Source organism: Littorina saxatilis, linkage group LG3 (genome assembly GCF_037325665.1).
Source record: "Littorina saxatilis isolate snail1 linkage group LG3, US_GU_Lsax_2.0, whole genome shotgun sequence".
NCBI classification, from domain to species: Eukaryota; Metazoa; Mollusca; class Gastropoda; order Littorinimorpha; family Littorinidae; genus Littorina; species Littorina saxatilis.
This window is the reverse complement of record NC_090247.1, coordinates 43,514,472-43,537,616: the sequence shown is the minus strand read 5'-3', so window position 1 is coordinate 43,537,616 and position 23,145 is coordinate 43,514,472. Positions and strand designations below refer to the sequence as shown.

Here is a 23,145-nt window from a genome sequence, read left to right as displayed (position 1 = left end):
TCTCTCTCTCTCTTTCTTAGTCTCTCTCTCTCTCTCTTTCTTAGTCTCTCTCTCTCTCTCTTTCTTAGTCTCTCTCTCTCTCTCGTTCTTAGTCTCTCTCTCTCTTTCTTAGTCTCTCTCTCTCTTTCTTAGTCTCTCTCTCTCTCTCTTTCTTAGTCTCTCTCTCTCTCTCTCTTTCTTAGTCTCTCTCTCTCTCTCTTTCTTAGTCTCTCTCTCTTTCTTTCTTTGTCTCTCTCTCTCTCTTTCTTAGTCTCTCTCTCTCTCTGTCTTAGACTTAGTCTCTCTCTCTCTTTCTTAGTCTCTCTCTCTCTTTCTTAGTCTCTCTCTCTCTCTTTCTTAGTCTCTCTCTCTTTCTTAGTCTCTCTCTCTCTTTCTTAGTCTCTCTCTCTCTTTCTTAGTCTCTCTCTCTCTCTTTCTTAGTCTCTCTCTCTCTCTTTCTTAGTCTCTCTCTCTCTCTTTCTTAGTCTCTCTCTCTCTCTCTTTCTTAGTCTCTATCTCTCGTTCTTAGTCTCTCTCTCTCTTTCTTAGTCTCTCTCTCTCTCTTTCTTAGTCTCTCTCTCTCTCTTTCTTAGTCTCTCTCTCTCTCTTTCTTAGTCTCTCTCTCTCTCTCTCTCTTTCTTAGTCTCTCTCTCTCTCTTTCTTAGTCTCTCTCTCTTTCTTTCTTTGTCTCTCTCTCTCTCTTTCTTAGTCTCTCTCTCTCTCTCTGTCTTAGACTTAGTCTCTCTCTCTCTTTCTTAGTCTCTCTCTCTCTTTCTTAGTCTCTCTCTCTCTCTCTTTCTTAGTCTCTCTCTCTCTCTCTTTCTTAGTCTCTCTCTCTCTTTCTTAGTCTCTCTCTCTCTCTTTCTTAGTCTCTCTCTCTCTCTCTTTCTTAGTCTCTCTCTCTCTCTCTTTCTCTCTCTCTCTCTTTCTTAGTCTCTCTCTCTCTCTCTTTCTTTGTCTCTCTCTCTCTCTTTCTTAGTCTCTTCTCTCTCTCTCTTTCTTAGTCTCTCTCTCTCTTTCTTAGTCTCTTCTCTCTCTCTTTCTTAGTCTCTCTCTCTCTCTCTCTTTCTTAGTCTCTCTCTCTCTCTCTTTCTTAGTCTCTCTCTCTCTCTTTCTTAGTCTCTCTCTCTCTCTTTCTTAGTCTCTCTCTCTCTCTTTCTTAGTCTCTCTCTCTCTCTTTCTTAGTCTCTCTCTCTCTCTTAGTCTCTCTCTCTCTTTCTTAGTCTCTCTCTCTCTTTCTTAGTCTCTCTCTCTCTCTTTCTTAGTCTCTCTCTCTTTCTTAGTCTCTCTCTCTCTCTCTCTTTCTTAGTCTCTCTCTCTTTCTTAGTCTCTCTCTCTCTTTCTTAGTCTCTCTCTCTCTTTCTCTCTCTCTTTCTTAGTCTCTCTCTCTCTTTCTTAGTCTCTCTCTCTCTTTTTTTAGTCTCTCTCTCTCTCTCTCTTTCTTAGTCTCCCTCTCTCTCTCTTTCTTAGTCTCTCAGTCTCTCTCAGTCTCTCCCTCCCCCTCTACCTCCCCCTCTCCCTCCCCTGCAAGAAGTCGGTGAAGGGAGAAACTCGATGCACCCACTGAAGTAGCGCTGTGGGTTTCCCTGAACCCACCCCGTCGTTAGAGAAATAAACGGTAAAAACCCTCTTTCAAATGTATGGGTTCAGACAAACCCGCATCGTCGTTAGAGAAATAAACGGTAAAAATCCTCTTTCAAATGTATGGGTTCAGACAAACCCGCATCGTCGGGCGTGTGTAGTCAAAAGCGGCATCCGGCAAAGGTTAATGTCCATTTTCATTGTACACAAACATGACATTTTGTGGTTTTTTTGGCACCGCATCGCACTTATTGATTGATTGATTGCTTGACTGCTTGATTGATTGATTGATTGATTGATTGATTTTGTTAATAATTTTTGTCCCGTTTCCCCTATTTACAGTCAAACTTGCATAAGACAGATTTTTTTGGTCATTGACCCGGTCCGGACAATGGGATCACATTATTGTCAGCTCTTTTTAATTCTCATCGCATCCGACAGACTATTCTCACTATAAGGGCAGCAACCCTGGCTTAGGATTGGTTTTATCTTTTGTTTCAGATTGTATCCCCTTGATCAGCGCGCGCGCGCACACACATACACACACACACACACACACACACACACACACACACACATACACTGTGACACACACTGTGACACACACACACACGCTGTAACACACATACACTAACACACGACACACGCAGTACCGGCATTTAGTTTGTCAAGTTCTAAAGCAAATGTCCATTCTGATCGGCTGTCACGGTTGGCCCTCATCCTGAACTCAGGTCAAAAATGAGTTACTTCCCTTCGGGTCTCATTCTATCCCTGACAGGATGCCTTGGTTTTCCTTCTCTGGAGAGGAAATCGATTTTCACATATTTAGATCTTTTCGTAATGTGTTATGGATATAAGCAGATTCGCGATCGTCGATAATGATTTTTCATGGTGTTGTGTAATGTTTAAATTACAAAGGAATTGATATGTAAGACAGTTTCAAGCGAGCTATCTTTCGCGGATGTACATACTGTGCAAACAACTCTAAAGTGTCACGTGATAATCAACTTTTGCTTCGGTGCGCGCCGGTGCAGACATTTTTTTTCTGTAACCAGTTGAGACTGAGTGATGCAACCATATATCACGCGGGTCTCCTTCCGACAGCAGTCTAAAAATTTCGACTTGTTTTGACCTCAGAACGATGTCTTCATCACAACTGTGAAGAACAGAACGGAGATCACTGTCGAAGTCGGCCAATCTGCAATCATTTTTGTCTCGCGAACACTGATCTCAAATTTAGATCAGTACTCGCGAAAAAAATATGGGAGATAACTCTGTATTCTTGTTTTGATAGATTCGCGCAATAATTTAGCATGCTGTCAGAGAGAAACTGGCGATAGCCGTGGAGCGATGATTATCAGAATGGGTTGGTCCTATGAACCATGATGGACTGGAGGTTAAAAAGACTAATGAGCTACTGCACAACTAATGGGACTTAATACACACACCGAAGTGAACCAGCTGTTTTCATCTGAAACCCCATACATCTTTCATATCTCAGTCTCAACTAACAAAGATGGAACCTTATAAAATTAATGTCAATAAAGTTGTGATTAACTGAACCGTGCAATAATCAAAAACTGAGTCGCAAGACTTGACTGGTTGGTTGGTATTTTTTATCGTCTCTTCAGCAATATCTAGAAACAACGTGACTATATATGATGTCTCTTTTAACTTATCTCTACAACTAAGAACGCTGACTCGCCACCGCGTTCGTTGCGGCATTCCGTCCGCCAAGCACCAGCAGTCCTGTTCGTCAAGGAGTATCAGAGAGTATGGCCGCTCTAAGGGCAGCAACCGTGACTGTTTCCTATTTTGCTGGACTCAGATTGTGTCCCTTTATTTCTACGTCTAGCCCTTTAAAACTGAATGAAAAGAGTATTCGCTCTATTTTGAGTAAATGCACGTGCGTGCGCGCGTTTTTGTTTGTTCAACATCAATGCCCCGTCATCAGCATACAACAGCAAGCATCGAGTACAGCAAGATGGAGTCTGAATCATTATTGAAACCATACCCTCCCTTTTATCGTAAAACTGATACATGTACATCTTAGTCTCATCATGGTTTATTTTTTATTTTTTATCAGGCAATTTAATTTCTTTGTGTGGCTGGAATTAACTTTTATAGCAAGAATTAACAAATGTACTAAATGAATATTGTTAAAAACAAATCTCAGCAACTATATAGCGCTCAAGAAGAAAAGTTGTTCGGGATAATTAGTACTATCTTCTGTTAAAAATGACTTGTTTCAATTCCAGCTTTCGCAGTTTGTCTTGTATAGGTATATTCACAAATCAAAAGCAAAAACAGTCAAAATAAAAGACCCCCATGCTGAACGTCACATTTTAGCATATTCGTTTGAACTCTCTGGATCTGGTATGGGTACGTTGCAGGAGCCAGTCACGATTGGCTATCGTCGCAACTGTCACTAACAGAAGACGTAACCTGTCCGAGGAATGCATGAAACAGAACTTTACAGGTGAGACATACGAGCACCCGGCACACTCTACCGGCCAGAGAGGTCTGTGTGGTGAGTCACTGAGGCTTCTCCGGGGTGGAAATGTACCCATTTTTGGTCACATCACACACATATTTTCCAGGGTAGAGCAAAAACGATTAAGAATAGCACTTAAACCTTTTAACACAAGATAGTACAAATTGTCCTGAACATCTTTTCTTCTAAGTTGCTTTGACTTTTTTAAATATTTTTTTTCCACCGATGGCCTTTCTGCTGGACTACACGTGTCCGAACTGAACACCGCCTTTATGCAGTTCACAGATGAATATGACAATTGTGTCCAGCACTTCTACCAGTCAGACAATTATTGCCACATATGAAGTAACAAATATCATCAAAGAAACTTCCAGTTGGAACAAAATATCTGCTGTGCAAATCATATCACGTCTCTTCATTCACAACAGTGGCTTCATCCGGGGAACTTATGATGACCGGAAATGACGCCCTGCGCTGTGAGGTAGTTTTGGCGTCTTGCAGGAAGTGCCCGATGCGCGTGCGTATGTCGTCGTAGCGCCTCCACTCGGTGGCCACTTTTATCTGCGTGTGTTGTCGGTCTTCCTCCTCCAGCAGCGCGCGCATTCCCACCGCGTCACGACTCTTCTGTCTGATCACCGCAACAAATAACAACATATTTATTGTTATGATGATTTTTGTTTGTTTGTTTGTTTGTTTGCTTAACGCCCAGCCGACCACGAAGGGCCATATCAGGGCGGTGCTGCTTTGACATATAACGTGCGCCACACACAAGACAGAAGTCGCAGCACAGGCTTCATGTCTCACCCAGTCACATTATTCTGACACCGGACCAACCAGTCCTAGCACTAACCCCATAATGCCAGACGCCAGGCGGAGCAGCCACTAGATTGCCAATTTTAAAGTCTTAGGTATGACCCGGCCGGGGTTCGAACCCACGACCTCCCGATCACGGGGCGGACGCCTTACCAATAGGCCAACCGTGCCGGTTAGTTATGATGATCGGGTGGGGTGAAGAAAATGAGTTTGTGCTGACAATGCTTGAAGCAGTACATAGACTATAATAATACAACATAACAGTGTGAAGGTCACATGCACATTTGCATGAACAAGACTTGATAATGCTGAAAACCAATGCCCGCGTCCCACATAGTGCAAAAACAAAACAAAACCCCAAAACAACAGCAACAAACAACAAGTCGCGTAAGGCGAAAATACAACATTTAGTCAAGTAGCTGTCGAACTCACAGAATGAAACTGAACGCAATGCCATTTTTCAGCAAGACCGTATACTCGTAGCATCGTCAGTCCACCGCTCATGGCAAAAGCAGTGAATTGACAAGAAGAGCGGGATATAATTCGTTGCGCTGAGAAGGATAGCACGCTTTTCTGTACCTCTCTTCGTTTTAACTTTCTGAGCGTGTTTTTAATCCAAACATATCATATCTATATGTTTTTGGAATCAGGAACCGACAAGGAATAAGATGAAAGTGTTTTTAAATTGATTTCGACAATTTAATTTTGATAATAATTTTTAAATATTTAATTTTCAGAGCTTGTTTTTAATCCAAATATAACATATTTATATGTTTTTGGAATCAGAAAATGATGGAGAATAAGATGAACGTAAATTTGGATCGTTTTATAAATTTTGTATTTTTTTTTTTACAATTTTCAGATTTTTAATGACCAAAGTCATTAATTAATTTTTAAGCCACCAAGCTGAAATGCAATACCGAAGTCCGGGCTTTGTCGAAGATTACTTGACCAAAATTTCAACCAATTTGGTTGAAAAATGAGGGCGTGACAGTGCCGCCTCAACTTTCACGAAAAGCCGGATATGACGTCATCAAAGACATTTATCAAAAAAATGAAAAAAACGTTCGGGGATTTCATACCCAGGAACTCTCATGTCAAATTTCATAAAGATCGGTCCAGTAGTTTAGTCTGAATCGCTCTACACACACACACACACACACACACAGACAGACACACACACGCACATACACCACGACCCTCGTCTCGATTCCCCCCTCTACGTTAAAACATTTAGTCAAAACTTGACTAAATGTAAAAAAGCAAACAAAGTTACAAACTACAACAGCAGGGAAAAACTAAACAGACATACAACAGATGGGTGGATTCGGGGAAGGGGGGGGGGGGGGAGGGTCACGAATGGGTGGTTAGGTACACACCTGGAAAGTCGTCGCTGTGGTTGTTGGGCTCCATTGCCTGCCTGAGACCCATCTCCACCTGCATAATAATAATAATCATCATCATCATCATCATCATCATCATCATCGTCGTCGTCGTCGTCGTCGTCCCAGTCGTCCTCTTCTCCGTCATCTTCCGTCATGTCACATTTATCATCACCATCGTTATTTGTATAATTTGAGATAGCGTTTCAAAAATGCATATGAGTATGATGCTTATTTGACTTTTGAGATAACTATTCACTGAATGACAGTCAACGAAAATCTTCTTTGCCGTAACTCACTGTGAACCGTCGCTTTACAATGCTGTACATGAATTCATTCTTTAGAACAATAAAGTGTTGGTTATTCAATCATATTTAATAATAAAAACTGTCGTCAGTTTGGACCAAACTGGAGGGCAGACTTGTTCGGGGCTTCAGTGTAATTTCTTAAACATTGTAGTTTGACTGTGCGTTACTCTTGTTATCCCCATCTGCCTTCTTTTAAATCCGAGTTTTTCACATCCTCCAACACATTGTTGTCTTCCCCTTCCCTCCAGACTAGAGAGGTTTGAGTTCTTGCACACAAGTCACATAACTAAGGCAAAAAAAATAAAAAATGTTGGTTTAAGGTAACGTGACAAAAAAAGATAGATAACTATCTTATACAAATATATTTTTTATATAAGCAGTACGCTTATCAGTAGGTCGGCTATTTAAATTTAACAATTTTTTTAGTCGATTACTTCTCATTAGTCTCGGTATGGTTCGCAAAATGTGCCAAAAGTTGTTTTTCTTTCGAGAAATGAAAAAACAACGTTTTTGGGTCGGCGGGAAAAAATAGGGTCGGTCGGGTTACCCTAAACCAACATATTTTTGTGTGTGTGCCTGAACAGCATGAGCGCCAGGGCTTTTTTTTAATATACACCTAGCGAAATTTCTGTTCGATTTTTGTCTAGATAGCTTATGTGTTCAACCTTGGTTAGCCATGTTGACATCTATGGCAGGACAACTGGCCCGGCGTGCCTTGTGCATCTTCCGCCTCAGCAGTACGCATGCGCCGTCGGTGAAGGTGTCGGACTCACTTCCTCTTCTTTCCTGCGTGATGTAAAACAGAGATAGTGTAGCACTGATGGCCAGACTTTGTCTGTATAACGCGAATAATCTTAGCCAGCATTTGAGCAGTAAATCTACTGAAGACCTAAACAAAAAAGCTGAATATCTACTTCAGCTTTTGCCACTTCGTGTGCTTTGGAAACAAAATAGAGTCTGCCTTTTTATGTAACAGGGTGAGATGAGTCGGAGAACTGAGGAGTTTCAAGATTCTGAAGACGTTGTTTCCTCAGATTCTCATGGCTGATGTCTGTAAACTTTAGTCTCGCTTTAGAACTCACTCCCTTTAAAAACCAGATTTTCATAGATCCTGAGCAATTTTATTTGGGCTCTGTTGCACTTTTTTTGTTAGGTTACGGTGGCGTGACAATCTCACCTCTTCGTGGATGCCCTTGAGGAGTTCGGGGAAGGAGGTTCTGGTACGGGGGACGTCATAGCATTTCTTGGCGGCGATGTCTTCACGTAGCGTCTTGATGCTGCGAATCATGGACACGATGTTCCCGATGTCAGGGTCGTCCTCAGAGTTCCCTGCAATTTGTGTTAACGGTCTGTTATTAAAGATTCTTCGGCTCACAGTTCCCAGAAAAGAGGAGAAAACGTATTTTGAGTTCGCGACGAGTAAATATTGCTCATTGTGAAGCACATGGAGACTGGGTGTCACTGTCAAGTTATACCAGAACCGGTGCAGTCCGTAACCATCTCCACTTTTTTGATCATCATATGCCTTCAGAAAACGGGAGTTTGTTGCCTGGTCAATCTCAAGTCTTTGTTGGTCTTTTGGAGATTGATGACATAGCTTTCTTTTCTTGTTGTCTTATTTCTACCTGACTGGATCCATCACCTTTATTTCACTTACCAAAAGTCTTCTTTTCCACATCCTTATTTCTCTGCACCCCGCATGTCGTATGAGGCGACTAACGGATTCTGTTTCTCCTTTAACCCTTGTTAAGTGGTTCTTGTATAGAATATAGTCAATGTTTGTAAAGATTTTAGTCAAGCAGTATGTAAGAAATGTTTAGTCCTTTGTACTGGAAACTTGCATTCTCCCAGTAAGGTCATATATTGTACTACGTTGCAAGCCCCTGGAGCAATTTTTTGATTAGTGCTTTTGTGAACAAGAAACACTTAACAAGTGGCTCTATCCCATCTCCCCCCCTTTCCCCTATCCCATCTCCCCCTTTCCCTCGTCGCGATATAACCTTCGTGGTTGAAAACGACGTTAAACACCAAATAAAGAAAGAAAGAAAGAAAGAAAGAAAGAAAGATGACATAGCTATACCGCAAATTCACAGAACTTCACTATAATCCAGCAGGATTTCCACAGTTATACCAACCAGTGTGCCTGATATCTAAAGGGATAAAACGTTGTCCATCTATATATATATACGACTAGTGTCTGTCTGTCTGTCTGTCTGTGTGTCTGTGCGCGATGCGCGGCCAAGGTTCTCGATGGATCTGCTTCAAATTTGGTGGGCTTATTCAGAGAGACCCCGGACACAACCTCATCGATGAGATATTTCAACAAGTGCTCTCAGCGCGCAGCGCGGAACCGATTTTGGTTCCACCTCAGCTATTTTGGTTCCACCTCAGCTTACCCGGGCCCCCATACCGACACACCATAGCCGCTACACCACATCACAACGCCAAAGTTCTCGGTGGATCTTTTTCAAATTTGGACACCGTATTCAGCTACACCCCGGACACAATATCATCGATGAGATATTTCAACACGGGCTCTCAGCGCGCAGCGCTGAACTCATTTTCGTTTTTGCGTTCATTTCACCATTATAAGTAACTCTTCCTTATCTTCTCCAGTGTTTGGCGTTTATCTCCCTTCCTTCGTGTGGCTTTCCCGTTCAGTTCTAAGTTACTATTACTATTTTTAGAATGTCACTGCGCTGTCCACTGCGCTGTCCACAACGCTTCCCTTGCACCCGTAAGTTGTTCTTACTGTCAAAGTGAAAAGGTCGAATCAATTTATAGCCACGCGAAAAATACACTCTCACCTATCTCTATATATTTATAGATACAGATATGCATATATATATACGGCTTCTCTGTGTGTGTGTGTGTTTGTGTGTGTGTGTAGGCAAAAACCTATGTATTATAGAGTTCTGTTTGTGATGGGGTCTAGCGGCTTTTGTCTGTCTGTATGTTCTGGCATGTGAGAAGCCACAGCAGATAATATAGGGCTAAGAAATAAGCTCTAAAATTCTCAATCCCGTTTGACAGGACTTCGCCTTTCAAAGGTGATTGTGGTGAACCGCCACGCTGTCTGTCTCTGTCGCACCGTTCACCCCAAATTCCCGTTTCTGAGGTACTATTTTTAGAATGTCACTGCGCTGTCCAGAACGCTTCCCTTGCATCCGTAAGTTGTTCGTACTGTCAAAGTGAAAAGGTCGAATCAATTTATAGCCACGCAAAAAATACACTCACCTATCTCTATATATTTATAGATATAGATATACATATTATATATATACGGCTTCTCTGTGTGTGTGTTTGTGTGTGTGTGTGGGAAAAAACCTGTTGATTGTAGAGTTCTGTTTGTGATGGGGTCTAGCGGCTTTTGTCTGTCTGTATGTTCTGGCATTTGAGAAGCCGCAACAGAAAATATAGGGCTAAGAAATAAGCTCTAAAATTCTCAATCCCGTGTGACAGGACTTCGCTTGCAGAGGTGATTGTGATGAACCGCCACGCTGTCTGTCTCTGTCTCGCGATTCACCCCGGCGAAGCCGGGTATTCCTCTAGTAGTTTATGTACATAGTAATTTTCAAGTTGCACGTATACACAGACTATTTTTTTACACATAATAATTTTGTCAACGATGCCTCAGAATAACTGAACACACTCCCAAGCAGTCTTATTAAATGAAATTTTCCGTTATTTACGGTACACAATCTTTACAATTCCAAAACCTCACCTTCCTCAAATTTCTAGTAGAACTTTCCTAACATGGAAAATGACCCGTCGAGTTTCCCACACGTTTAGCAATGCTAAAATACTTGAAACGCGTCAAGTAAAAAGAAAAACAAGTCGAGTAAGGCGAAAATACAATATTTAGTCAAGTAGCTGTCGAACTCACAGAACGCAACGCAACGCAGCAAGACCGTATACTCGTAGCATCGTCACTCCACCGCCCGTGGCAAAGGCAGTGCCCGTGGAATTGACAAGAAGAGCGGGGTATTCGTTGCGCTGAGAAGGATAGCACGCTTTTCTGTACCTCTCTTCGTTTTAACTTTCTGAGCGTGTTTTTAATCCAAACATATCATATCTATATGTTTTTGGAATCAGAAACCGACAAGGAATAAGATGAAAGTGTTTTTAAATTGATTTCGACAATTTAATTTTGATAATAATTTTTAAATATTTAATTTTCAGAGCTTGTTTTTAATCCAAATATAACATATTTATATGTTTTTGGAATCAGAAAATGATGGAGAATAAGATGAACGTAAATTTGGATCGTTTTATAAATTTTGTATTTTTTTTTTACAATTTTCAGATTTTTAATGACCAAAGTCATTAATTAATTTTTAAGCCACCAAGCTGAAATGCAATACCGAAGTCCGGGCTTTGTCGAAGATTACTTGACCAAAATTTCAACCAATTTGGTTGAAAAATGAGGGCGTGACAGTGCCGCCTCAACTTTCACGAAAAGCCGGATATGACGTCATCAAAGACATTTATCAAAAAAATGAAAAAAACGTTCGGGGATTTCATACCCAGGAACTCTCATGTCAAATTTCATAAAGATCGGTCCAGTAGTTTAGTCTGAATCGCTCTACACACACACACACACACACACACAGACACACACACACACGCACATACACCACGACCCTCGTCTCGATTCCCCCCTCTACGTTAAAACATTTAGTCAAAACTTGACTAAATGTAAAAAAGCAAACAAAGTTACAAACTACAACAGCAGGGAAAAACTAAACAGACATACAACAGATGGGTGGATTCGGGGAAGGGGGGGGGGGGGGAGGGTCACGAATGGGTGGTTAGGTACACACCTGGAAAGTCGTCGCTGTGGTTGTTGGGCTCCATTGCCTGCCTGAGACCCATCTCCACCTGCATAATAATAATAATAATAATAATCATCATCATCATCATCATCATCATCGTCGTCGTCGTCGTCCCGGTCGTCCTCTTCCCCGTCATCTTCCGTCATGTCACATTTATCATCACCATCGTTATTTGTATAATTTGAGATAGCGTTTCAAAAATGCATATGAGTATGATGCTTATTTGACTTTTGAGATAACTATTCACTGAATGACAGTCAACGAAAATCTTCTTTGCCGTAACTCACTGTGAACCGTCGCTTTACAATGCTGTACATGAATTCATTCTTTAGAACAATAAAGTGTTGGTTATTCAATCATATTTAATAATAAAAACTGTCGTCAGTTTGGACCAAACTGGAGGGCAGACTTGTTCGGGGCTTCAGTGTAATTTCTTAAACATTGTAGTTTGACTGTGCGTTACTCTTGTTATCCCCATCTGCCTTCTTTTAAATCCGAGTTTTTCACATCCTCCAACACATTGTTGTCTTCCCCTTCCCTCCAGACTAGAGAGGTTTGAGTTCTTGCACACAAGTCACATAACTAAGGCAAAACAAATAAAAATGTTGGTTTAAGGTAACGTGACAAAAAAAGATAGATAACTATCTTATAAAAATATATTTTTTATATTTATAAGCAGTACGCTTATCAGTAGGTCGGCTATTTAAATTAAAAAAATTTTTTTAGTCGATTACTTCCCATTAGTCTCGGTATGGTTCGCAAAATGTGCCAAAAGTTGTTTTTCTTTCGAGAAATGAAAAAACAACGTTTTTGGGTCGGCGGGAAAAAATAGGGTCGGTCGGGTTACCCTAAACCAACATATTTTTGTGTGTGTGCCTAAACAGCATGAGCGCCAGGGCTTTTTTTTAATATACACCTAGCGAAATTTCTGTTCGATTTTTGTCTAGATAGCTTATGTGTCGGTGCGTTCAACCTTGGGTAGCCATGTTGACATCTATGGCAGGACAACTGGCCCGGCGTGCCTTGTGCATCTTCCGCCTCAGCAGTACGCATGCGCCGTCGGTGAAGGTGTCGGACTCACTTCCTCTTCTTTCCTGCGTGATGTAAAACAGAGATAGTGTAGCACTGATGGCCAGACTTTGTCTGTATAACGCGAAGAATCTTAGCCAGCATTTGAGCAGTAAATCTACTGAAGACCCAAACAAAGAAGCTGAATATCTACTTCAGCTTTTGCCACTTCGTGTGCTTTGGAAACAAAATAGAGTCTGCCTTTTTATGTAACAGGGTGAGATGAGTCGGAGAACTGAGGAGTTTCAAGATTCTGAAGACGTTGTTTCCTCAGATTCTCATGGCTGATGTCTGTAAACTTTTCTCGCTTTAGGACTCACTCCCTTTAAAAACCAGATTTTCATAGATCCTGAGCAATTTTATTTGGGCTCTGTTGCACTTTATTTGTTAGGTTACGGTTGCGTGACAATCTCACCTCTTCGTGGATGCCCTTGAGGAGTTCGGGGAAGGAGGTTCTGGTACGGGGGACGTCATAGCATTTCTTGGCGGCGATGTCTTCACGTAGCGTCTTGATGCTGCGAATCATGGACACGATGTTCCCGATGTCAGGGTCGTCCTCAGAGTTCCCTGCAATTTGTGTTAACGGTCTGTTATTAAAGATTCTTCGGCTCATAGTTCCCAGAAAAGAGGAGAAAACGTATTTTGAATTCGCGACGAGTAAATATTGCTCATTGTGAAGCACATGGAGACTGGGTGTCACTGCCAAGTTATACCAGAACCGGTGCAGTCCGTAACCATCTCCACTTTTTTGATCATCATATGCCTTCAGAAAACGGGAGTTTGTTGCCTGGTCAATCTCAAGTCTTTGTTGGTCTTTTGGAGATTGATGACATAGCTTTCTTTTCTTGTTGTCTTATTTCTACCTGACTGGATCCATCACCTTTATTTCACTTACCAAAAGTCTTCTTTTCCACATCCTTATTTCTCTGCACCCCGCATGTCGTATGAGGCGACTAACGGATTCTGTTTCTCCTTTAACCCTTGTTAAGTGGTTCTTGTATAGAATATAGTCAATGTTTGTAAAGATTTTAGTCAAGCAGTATGTAAGAAATGTTTAGTCCTTTGTACTGGAAACTTGCATTCTCCCAGTAAGGTCATATATTGTACTACGTTGCAAGCCCCTGGAGCAATTTTTTGATTAGTGCTTTTGTGAACAAGAAACACTTAACAAGTGGCTCTATCCCATCTCCCCCCCTTTCCCCTATCCCATCTCCCCCTTTCCCTCGTCGCGATATAACCTTCGTGGTTGAAAACGACGTTAAACACCAAATAAAGAAAGAAAGAAAGAAAGAAAGAAAGAAAGATGACATAGTTATACCGCAAATTCACAGAACTTCACTATAATCCAGCAGGATTTCCACAGTTATACAAACCAGTGTGCCTGATATCTAAAGGGATAAAACGTTGTCCATCTATATATATATACGACTAGTGTCTGTCTGTCTGTCTGTCTGTGTGTCTGTGCGCGATGCGCGGCCAAGGTTCTCGATGGATCTGCTTCAAATTTGGTGGGCTTATTCAGAGAGACCCCGGACACAACCTCATCGATGAGATATTTCAACAAGTGCTCTCAGCGCGCAGCGCGGAACCGATTTTGGTTCCACCTCAGCTATTTTGGTTCCACCTCAGCTTACCCGGGCCCCCATACCGACACACCATAGCCGCTACACCACATCACAACGCCAAAGTTCTCGGTGGATCTTTTTCAAATTTGGACACCGTATTCAGCTACACCCCGGACACAATATCATCGATGAGATATTTCAACACGGGCTCTCAGCGCGCAGCGCTGAACTCATTTTCGTTTTTGCGTTCATTTCACCATTATAAGTAACTCTTCCTTATCTTCTCCAGTGTTTGGCGTTTATCTCCCTTCCTTCGTGTGGCTTTCCCGTTCAGTTCTAAGTTACTATTACTATTTTTAGAATGTCACTGCGCTGTCCACTGCGCTGTCCACAACGCTTCCCTTGCACCCGTAAGTTGTTCTTACTGTCAAAGTGAAAAGGTCGAATCAATTTATAGCCACGCGAAAAATACACTCTCACCTATCTCTATATATTTATAGATACAGATATGCATATATATATACGGCTTCTCTGTGTGTGTGTGTGTTTGTGTGTGTGTGTAGGCAAAAACCTATGTATTATAGAGTTCTGTTTGTGATGGGGTCTAGCGGCTTTTGTCTGTCTGTATGTTCTGGCATGTGAGAAGCCACAGCAGATAATATAGGGCTAAGAAATAAGCTCTAAAATTCTCAATCCCGTTTGACAGGACTTCGCCTTTCAAAGGTGATTGTGGTGAACCGCCACGCTGTCTGTCTCTGTCGCACCGTTCACCCCAAATTCCCGTTTCTGAGGTACTATTTTTAGAATGTCACTGCGCTGTCCAGAACGCTTCCCTTGCATCCGTAAGTTGTTCGTACTGTCAAAGTGAAAAGGTCGAATCAATTTATAGCCACGCAAAAAATACACTCACCTATCTCTATATATTTATAGATATAGATATACATATTATATATATACGGCTTCTCTGTGTGTGTGTTTGTGTGTGTGTGTGGGAAAAAACCTGTTGATTGTAGAGTTCTGTTTGTGATGGGGTCTAGCGGCTTTTGTCTGTCTGTATGTTCTGGCATTTGAGAAGCCGCAACAGAAAATATAGGGCTAAGAAATAAGCTCTAAAATTCTCAATCCCGTGTGACAGGACTTCGCTTGCAGAGGTGATTGTGATGAACCGCCACGCTGTCTGTCTCTGTCTCGCGATTCACCCCGGCGAAGCCGGGTATTCCTCTAGTAGTTTATGTACATAGTATATTTCAAGTTGCACGTATACACAGACTATTTTTTTAATTGAATACACATAATAATTTTGTCAACGATGCCTCAGAATAACTGAACACACTCCCAAGCAGTCTTATTAAATGAAATTTTCCGTTATTTACGGTACACAACCTTTACAATTCCAAAACCTCACCTTCCTCAAATTTCTAGTAGAACTTTCCTAACATGGAAAATGACCCGTCGAGTTTCCCACACGTTTAGCAATGCTAAAATACTTGAAACGCGTCAAGTAAAAAGAAAAACAAGTCGCGTAAGGCGAAAATACAATATTTAGTCAAGTAGCTGTCGAACTCACAGAACGCAACGCAACGCAGCAAGACCGTATACTCGTAGCATCGTCACTCCACCGCCCGTGGCAAAGGCAGTGCCCGTGGAATTGACAAGAAGAGCGGGTATTCGTTGCGCTGAGAAGGATAGCACGCTTTTCTGTACCTCTCTTCGTTTTAACTTTCTGAGCGTGTTTTTAATCCAAACATATCATATCTATATATTTTTGGAATCAGGAACCGACAAGGAATAAGATGAAAGTGTTTTTAAATTGATTTCGAAAAAAACATTTTGATAATAATTTTTATATATTTAATTTTCAGAGCTTGTTTTTAATCCGAATATAACATATTTATATGTTTTTGGAATCAGCAAATGATGGAGTATAAGATAAACGTAAATTTGGATCGTTTTATAAATTTTTATTTTTTTTTTACAATTTTCAGATTTTTAATGACCAAAGTCATTAATTAATTTTTAAGCCACCAAGCTGAAATGCAATACCGAAGTCCGGGCTTCGTCGAAGATTACTTGACCAAAATTTCAACCAATTTGGTTGAAAAATGAGGGCGTGACAGTGCCGCCTCAACTTTCACGAAAAGCCGGATATGACGTCATCAAAGACATTTATCAAAAAAATGAAAAAAACGTTCGGGGATTTCATACCCAGGAACTCTCATGTCAAATTTCATAAAGATCGGTCCAGTAGTTTAGTCTGAATCGCTCTACACACACACACACACACGCACGCACGCACATACACCACGACCCTCGTTTCGATTCCCCCTCGATGTTAAAATATTTAGTCAAAACTTGACTAAATATAAACAAGTCGCGTAAGGCGAAAATACAATATTTAGTCAAGTAGCTGAGGCTCACAGAATGAAACTGAACGCAACGCAACGCAGCAAGACCGTATACTCGTAGCATCGTCACTCCACCGCCCGTGGCAAAGGCAGTGCCCGTGGAATTGACAAGAAGAGCGGGATATTCGTTGCGCTGAGAAGGATAGCACGCTTTTCTGTACCTCTCTTCGTTTTAACTTTCTGAGCGTGTTTTTAATCCAAACATATCATATCTATATGTTTTTGGAATCAGGAACCGACAAGGAATAAGATGAAAGTGTTTTTAAAACGATTTCGAAAAAAAAATTTGATAATAATTTTTATATATTTAATTTTCAGAGCTTGTTTTTAATCCGAATATAACATATTTATATGTTTTTGGAATCAGCAAATGATGGAGAATAAGATAAACGTAAATTTGGATCGTTTTATAAATTTTTAATTTTTTTTACAATTTTCCGATTTTTAATGACCAAAGTCATTAATTAATTTTTAAGCCACCAAGCTGAAATGCAATACCGAACCCCGGGCTTCGTCGAAGATTACTTGACCAAAATTTCAACCAATTTGGTTGAAAAATGAGGGCGTGACAGTGCCGCCTCAACTTTCACGAAAAGCCGGATATGACGTCATCAAAGACATTTATCAAAAAAATGAAAAAAACGTTCGGGGATTTCATACCCAGAAACTCTCATGTCAAATTTCATAAAGATCGGTCCAGTAGTTTAGTCTGAATCGCTCTACACACACACACACACACACGCACAGACAGACAGACAGACAGACAGACACACATACACCATACCCTCGTTTCGATTCCCCCTCGATGTTAAAATATTTAGTCAAAACTTGACTAAATATAAAAAGGAAAAAAAAGAAGCGATATACATTTTTTTTTAGTCAATATGTAGACATAAAACAAAAAGATCCCCCAAAACTAGTCATGCCCGAGATTACATTCAGATAGTCTCGGCTAAAAATACCCAAAGACCAAGACGGGTAACGCTCGTCTCCGCGAAGCATGCGAACATTATACTCAACCTATTTATTTAACCTCTGAGCGCGTTTTTAAAGTAAACAAGTCGCGTAAGGCGAAATAACAACATTTAGTCAAGCTGTCGAACTCACAGAGTGAAACTGAACGCACTGCATTTTTTCACCAAGACCGCATACTCGTAGTTTCGTCAGTCCACCGCTCGTGGCAAAGGCAGTGAAATTGACAAGCCAGAATAGTGCGGTAATGGTCGCGCTGAGTAGGATAACACGCTTTTCTGTATCTATTCTTTTTAGTGTACTGAGTTTGTTTTTAATCCAAACATATCATATCTATATGTTTTTTGAATCAGGGACCGACAAGGAATAAGATGAAATTGTTTCTAAATCAATTTCGGACAATTAATTTTAATCATAATTTTCATATTTTTAATTTTCAGAGCTTGTTTGTAATCCAAATATAACATATTTATATGTTTTTGGAATCAGAAAATGACAAAGAATAAGATGAAATTGATTTTGGATCGTTTAAATTTTTTTTTAATGACAAGTTTCCGATTTTTAATTACCAAATTCATTAATTATTTTTTAAGCCTCCAAGCTGAAATGCAATACCAAAGTCCGGACTTTGTCGAAGATTGCGTTGCCAATATTTCAATCAATTTGATTGAAAAATGATTGTGTGACAGTGCCGCCTCAACTTTTACAAAATGCAGGATATGACGTCATCAAAGACATTTATCGAAAAAATGACAAAAACCTCCGGGGATATCATTCCCAGGAACTCTCATGTCAAATTTCATAAAGATCGGTCCAGTAGTTTAGTCTGAATCGCTCTACACACACACAGAGACACACAGACACACAGACACACACACACACACACACACACACACACACACACACACACACACACACACACACACACACACACACACAGAGACACACATGCACCACGACCCTCGTCTCGATTCCCCCTCTATGTTAAAACATTTAGTCAAAACTTGACTAAATGTAACAAAGCATATCTATATATTTTTGAACTCAAGAGAAGATGAGAAATACAATGCAATCATTTTTTTAAACTGTAAGTGAAAATATGTTTCTAATGACAACTTGAATGAGCAAACTAGTGAACTAGTTTTTGAGCTTCCGAGCTGATATACAATACCAATGTCCGGACTGAGTCAAAGATTGCTTGACCCAAATTTCAATTAATTTGGTTGAAAAATGAGGGCGTGACAGTGCCTCGCCAACTGTCATTAAAAGCCGGATATGACGTCACCAAAGACATTTAGCGAAAAAATGAAAACAGTTCTGGGGATATTATACACAGGAACTCTCATGTTCAGTTTCATGAAGATCGGTCCAGTAGTTTTCTCTGAATCGCTCTACATATACACACAGACAGACAGACAGACAGACATACATACACCACAACCCTCGCTTTAATTCCCCGTCTTTGTTAAAACAGAAAGTCAGAACTTGACTAAATGTAAAAAGGCAATCGATGTCATGCCACATTAGTATATAACTCACCCGTCTTTTTGTTGGCAAAAGCTTTCAAATCCGGATCAAGACGGACAAGTGGCGCCGCCAAACTGATGATGGCTGACTGTTCAAGGCCCGCAACTGTTGCTCTCCGTACCCTCCCTCTTCCTGTCCCTGCCTGGCCTCCCCCTCCTCCTCGTCCTCCTCCCGCTTCCCCCTCCTCTTCGTTGCCCGTCTTGTCGTCCTTGTTGAGCGAGCTGAGGATGCTGGGGATGACCTCTGACACTCGCCTGAACTCCGTCAGGAGGTACTCGTTCACTGGGTCCGTCGTTGAACCTGAGTCACACAACAGGGCAACATTCTTATGAGAGGATACACACACACACTCACACACACACACACACACACACACACACACACACACACACACACATGCGCACGTCCACTCACACAAGGTTTTGCGCATCAAAATTACACCTTTGTAAAAGCACACCAGAGCCGAGGGCCCCAAAGGGGGGGTATCATCACGATCACGGGAAGGGACATTTTCGCTTTCACGATCACAGTTACCTTGATTTTTGTTTTCACGATCACGAACACCAGTGGCAAATCACGGTCACGGTAAAAGTTGCATGTACAGAAAGCACGTGTCAAAGTAAACACAACCACACAGTAACTCGCTCCTCTGGATATATTGTTTATTCAACACAAAGTGACAACTGTTGCACTTTTTTATTATTATTTTTTTAATTCTCTTTTATACACACATAGAAATACATATCATGATTTGTAATCAGTAACAAGAATGTTGTTTTCATTGTGTTTTCTCTCTCTCTCTCTCTCTCTCTCTCTCTCTCTCTCTCTCTCTCTCTCTCTCTCTCTCTCTCTCTCTCAGTCTCTCTGATCAGTCTCTCTCAGTCTCTCTCTCTCTCTCTTTCTCTCTCTCTCTCTCTCTCTCTCTCTCTCTCTCTCTCTCTGTCTTTCTCTCTCTCTCTCTACACTCATACACATTCAACCCCCACACCCTCACTCACACACATGAATATATACTTGCACAATTTCACATTTCCAGAGCTAAATCTTGTAAACCCATTTTCTCAAAAACTATTGGGTGGATTGAAATTAAAGTACATGTATGTGTGATGGGCTCTTTATTTTCAACTTTGCCATACAATTTGAGGTACACCATCGCCTGGTTTCATGGCCTTGAATAAAAAAAACAGGAATGCTACAGGCCAAAAACGGTTTTACCTGAAAGAAGCGCGCAGTGCCAGTGGCGAAGCCACAAGCGTGAGCCTGCGAAGCAGGCGAGCCAAGGGGGGTCCGGGGGCATGCCCCCCCGGGATTTTTTTCAAAAAACGGTTAAAATCTGTGCAATCTGGTGCATTCTGGGCATCATTTTAGGGGTTGTAATAGTGTTGTGATCTTGTTAAAAATCCCATTTTAGCCTCCCCCCACCACCATTCAACACACCTCCAAACTGGTGAAAACAACACTACTGTGCGCTGGCTTCATTGAGACCGGCGCCCGGTCGCGTTGCGCGATATTCACACGGATCGTTTTTGCGGAAATGTTTCAACTTCACCGGAAAAAAATTGACTTTACCGGATTTTGAAAACGGCTTTATCGGATTTCCGGCAATTACCGGAAAAGTAGCATGCCTGACAAAATCCCCATTCCAACGAACATGACTTTGATCGTCTTTGACATGAGGATCAAGTGAACCAAACTGGCACGTCTCCCCGCCATTGTTTCTGAATTTAACCCATTGTTAATATTAAAGTCTACAGGCACTAAATTAAATCCAAGCTTAATGGAAAGAAGCGACAATTAGAATCTATGCCAAGCGTGTCCACGTGAAAAACACATTTCTAGTTTCGGTTTTGGCTACACGCAGACTCGACCTCGAGCCAGTCGAGGTCACACTGAGCGAGTGACAGCCGGACGTGGCAATGTCGACAATGTCAATGATCTCACTCAAACTCAAAGATCTTGAACAAATTTCAAGATCTTTGCCTACATTCAGAACAGTCATAGAGCAACATAGATCAACATACCTTGATATTTCGTCTTCGGAAAGACCGACCCGTAGCCTGACCTTTCCACCAAGGAAGGCATTCTCGCCGCCTGCTTTGGTCTGGCTTGAATCCACAAAATATAACAGAAGTTCGATGACAGTACTGCTGCACGCCATTTTTGATCTTCGAATTCGAATTGCACTCAAAACTTTTGCACGAAGCCCTTCCATTGGATGAAGTTTGGCAGACTTTTGCAATTTGCCTTCTGATTGGATCTCTTTTTGTCAGTGTGTAATTGGTTCTTTTAAAGGGAAGCAATCGCTCTCAAAATCATATTTCTGAATGTGTTGTTGCTTCCCTTCAATCCGGGTTGGCTCCTTACCGAATAGACTAGAGGATCATAGACTAAGAGTGATACAGCTGTGAAAAATGTACGTTGAAAATAAAATGCTTTGCAATAATGCCCATCACGATCACGAAAACAAATGACGATCACGATCACGAGACTTGGTTTTTTTGTCATCACGGATCACGGGCAAAGTCCCATCACGATCACAGAAATGGAAATTTCGGCAATCACGGTCACAGAAAGGTCAAAAAACGCCAATCACGGTCACGGTTTTAAACCCTTTGGGGCCCTCAGAGCCAGCTGGTCTCGAAAGCGTCCTCCAGACTTTTTAATGTCAAGACAAACTCCTGCCTCTTGAATTTCTAAATCAAACACAGAATGTTGCTTTAGCTGTTAACACCAGTTCTCACCACGTCGTCTGAATCCCCCAGGTTCTCGTCTCTGCTCCCTGGTTTGGGATCGACTGGCTTTGTGGGTTTTCTGGGCAGAAGCTAGAAGGGAGGCAACCGGGACGGCTGTGGGGGGAGAGTTGCGCCGCTTGCTCAGTCTCATCTCATTGTGAACCTGTATCTTCTCTCTGTTCAACTCGTAACCTCGTAGTCTGGAGCTAGGACAGTGCAAAGAGAAGTTGATACATTTGTAATGTGGTATTATTATCTACGATTACATTTGACGAGACACAAACATCAAACACAATGGCTTGTGAAGATGGTGTGCGCCAGTCGGCAGTCGTTCGAGTTCAATGTTGCCTTCAAACTTTCTGGATCAGTCGCTTGTCACTGGTCAGATAAAAACAAAAAAGGTTGGCATTTGTTAACATAAAATTGAATCACGCGTTCTGTATTTCTTACTTCTTGGTTGTCCGTTTTTGTTTGTGGATGACATTGGCACAGTCTTTGTTTTTGTAATGGAACATTGTAAAAGAGCTGATTTGAGCAAAACAAAAGAAAGTGGCGTGTGACCAGTGTGTGTGTGTGTGTGTGTGTGTGTGCGTGCGTGCGTGTGTGTAATCCTACCTGTCTAACTGTCTGCATTCCTTCGCGCATGACTGTGTGCATGCGCTCAGTTTTGTGCGTATCTAAAAATTTCTCTTACTTGTTGGTCAAGTCCGTAATCTTCCGTTGCAGCTTCTCCTCCTCCCTGTAGTTGTTGAAGAGCATCTTCTCCAGGTGTTTGGGGGCCTGCTTGATCTCCGTCTTTTTCTTTGAAGACGCCATCACACCCTTAACACTGATTTCAACACAGGTGTTGTTCTTCTTCTTTACTGATCGAGTGCTTTCTCAATTCAAAAACGCTCATTCAATTTAACGTTCAGTGCGTTCATTCTTCTGTTCTCTTCTGTTCCCTGCTGGTCTCTTCTATTGTGTTGTGTTGCGTTGTGTTCTGTTCTCTTCTCCTCTCAAGAGTACAGTCTGTTCGACATACAGTGTTCAGGTGTCGATCTGTCAGTGTGAACTGCTGTCGGATGATTTATAATGCCGCATCGTTTTACGGTACAAACCGCGGAGTATAAAGTGGTTACGTTTTGTAAATCATTATCTTATACAAGGAACTTAGTCGATAAATATCGACAGGGGGCGGACAAATGGTTTACATGTGAAATGTGTGTATATGGGTGTGGTTCTGAAACAAACAAACCATGTGAACCCCCCCATCCCACCGCTCGCGGGCTGAACGACTGACGTCACATGTCGCTTCGGTCTTTTCCAGAACACCGCGTGTACATAATACACAATTCGATCGCGTAGCACTGCCAATGCACATTTTCGCAACGAAAACCGTGCTACTGTTTCTTGTGTGTTAAATCTGAAAGCAATATAAGTGAACGAACAATTGAAAACTGATATCACGTTACTAAACTCCCAAAAGTAATAAATTACTTCTG

The 23,145-nt window shown here is 41.4% G+C and overlaps 2 protein-coding genes across 2 annotated transcripts; both read right to left on the bottom strand.

Moving 5' to 3' along the window:
* Positions 1 to 2,165: 2,165 nt before the first annotated feature.
* On the bottom strand, positions 2,166 to 7,917 carry LOC138962447 (uncharacterized). Its single transcript, XM_070334259.1, has 4 exons — positions 7,735 to 7,917; positions 7,223 to 7,343; positions 6,247 to 6,304; positions 2,166 to 4,682 (listed from the first exon to the last, which is right to left on the bottom strand). The coding sequence occupies exons 1-4, from the start codon at positions 7,843 to 7,845 to the stop codon at positions 4,460 to 4,462; spliced, it is 513 nt and encodes a 170-aa protein (XP_070190360.1). The 5' UTR covers positions 7,846 to 7,917; the 3' UTR covers positions 2,166 to 4,459.
* A 4,443-nt stretch (positions 7,918 to 12,360) lies between these two features.
* Positions 12,361 to 23,094, bottom strand: LOC138960922 (uncharacterized). The gene is made up of 5 exons (XM_070332554.1): positions 22,356 to 23,094; positions 21,671 to 21,867; positions 18,942 to 19,229; positions 12,876 to 13,027; positions 12,361 to 12,486 (listed from the first exon to the last, which is right to left on the bottom strand). The coding sequence occupies exons 1-5, from the start codon at positions 22,475 to 22,477 to the stop codon at positions 12,361 to 12,363; spliced, it is 885 nt and encodes a 294-aa protein (XP_070188655.1). The 5' UTR covers positions 22,478 to 23,094.
* Positions 23,095 to 23,145: the final 51 nt, after the last annotated feature.

Coding starts and splice junctions, on each gene's coding strand:
- LOC138962447 (XM_070334259.1), bottom strand. CDS start 7,845: ATGATTCGCAGCATCAAGACGCTACGTGAAGACATCGCCGCCAAGAAA. Junction 7,344..7,734: donor TCAAGGGCATCCACGAAGAG/GTGAGATTGTCA, acceptor TACATCACGCAG/GAAAGAAGAGGAAGTGAGTC. Junction 4,683..6,246: donor CCACAGCGACGACTTTCCAG/GTGTGTACCTAA, acceptor TGCGGTGATCAG/ACAGAAGAGTCGTGACGCGG.
- LOC138960922 (XM_070332554.1), bottom strand. CDS start 22,477: ATGGCGTCTTCAAAGAAAAAGACGGAGATCAAGCAGGCCCCCAAACAC. Junction 21,868..22,355: donor ATTACGGACTTGACCAACAA/GTAAGAGAAATT, acceptor GCACTGTCCTAG/CTCCAGACTACGAGGTTACG. Junction 12,487..12,875: donor TCAAGGGCATCCACGAAGAG/GTGAGATTGTCA, acceptor TACATCACGCAG/GAAAGAAGAGGAAGTGAGTC.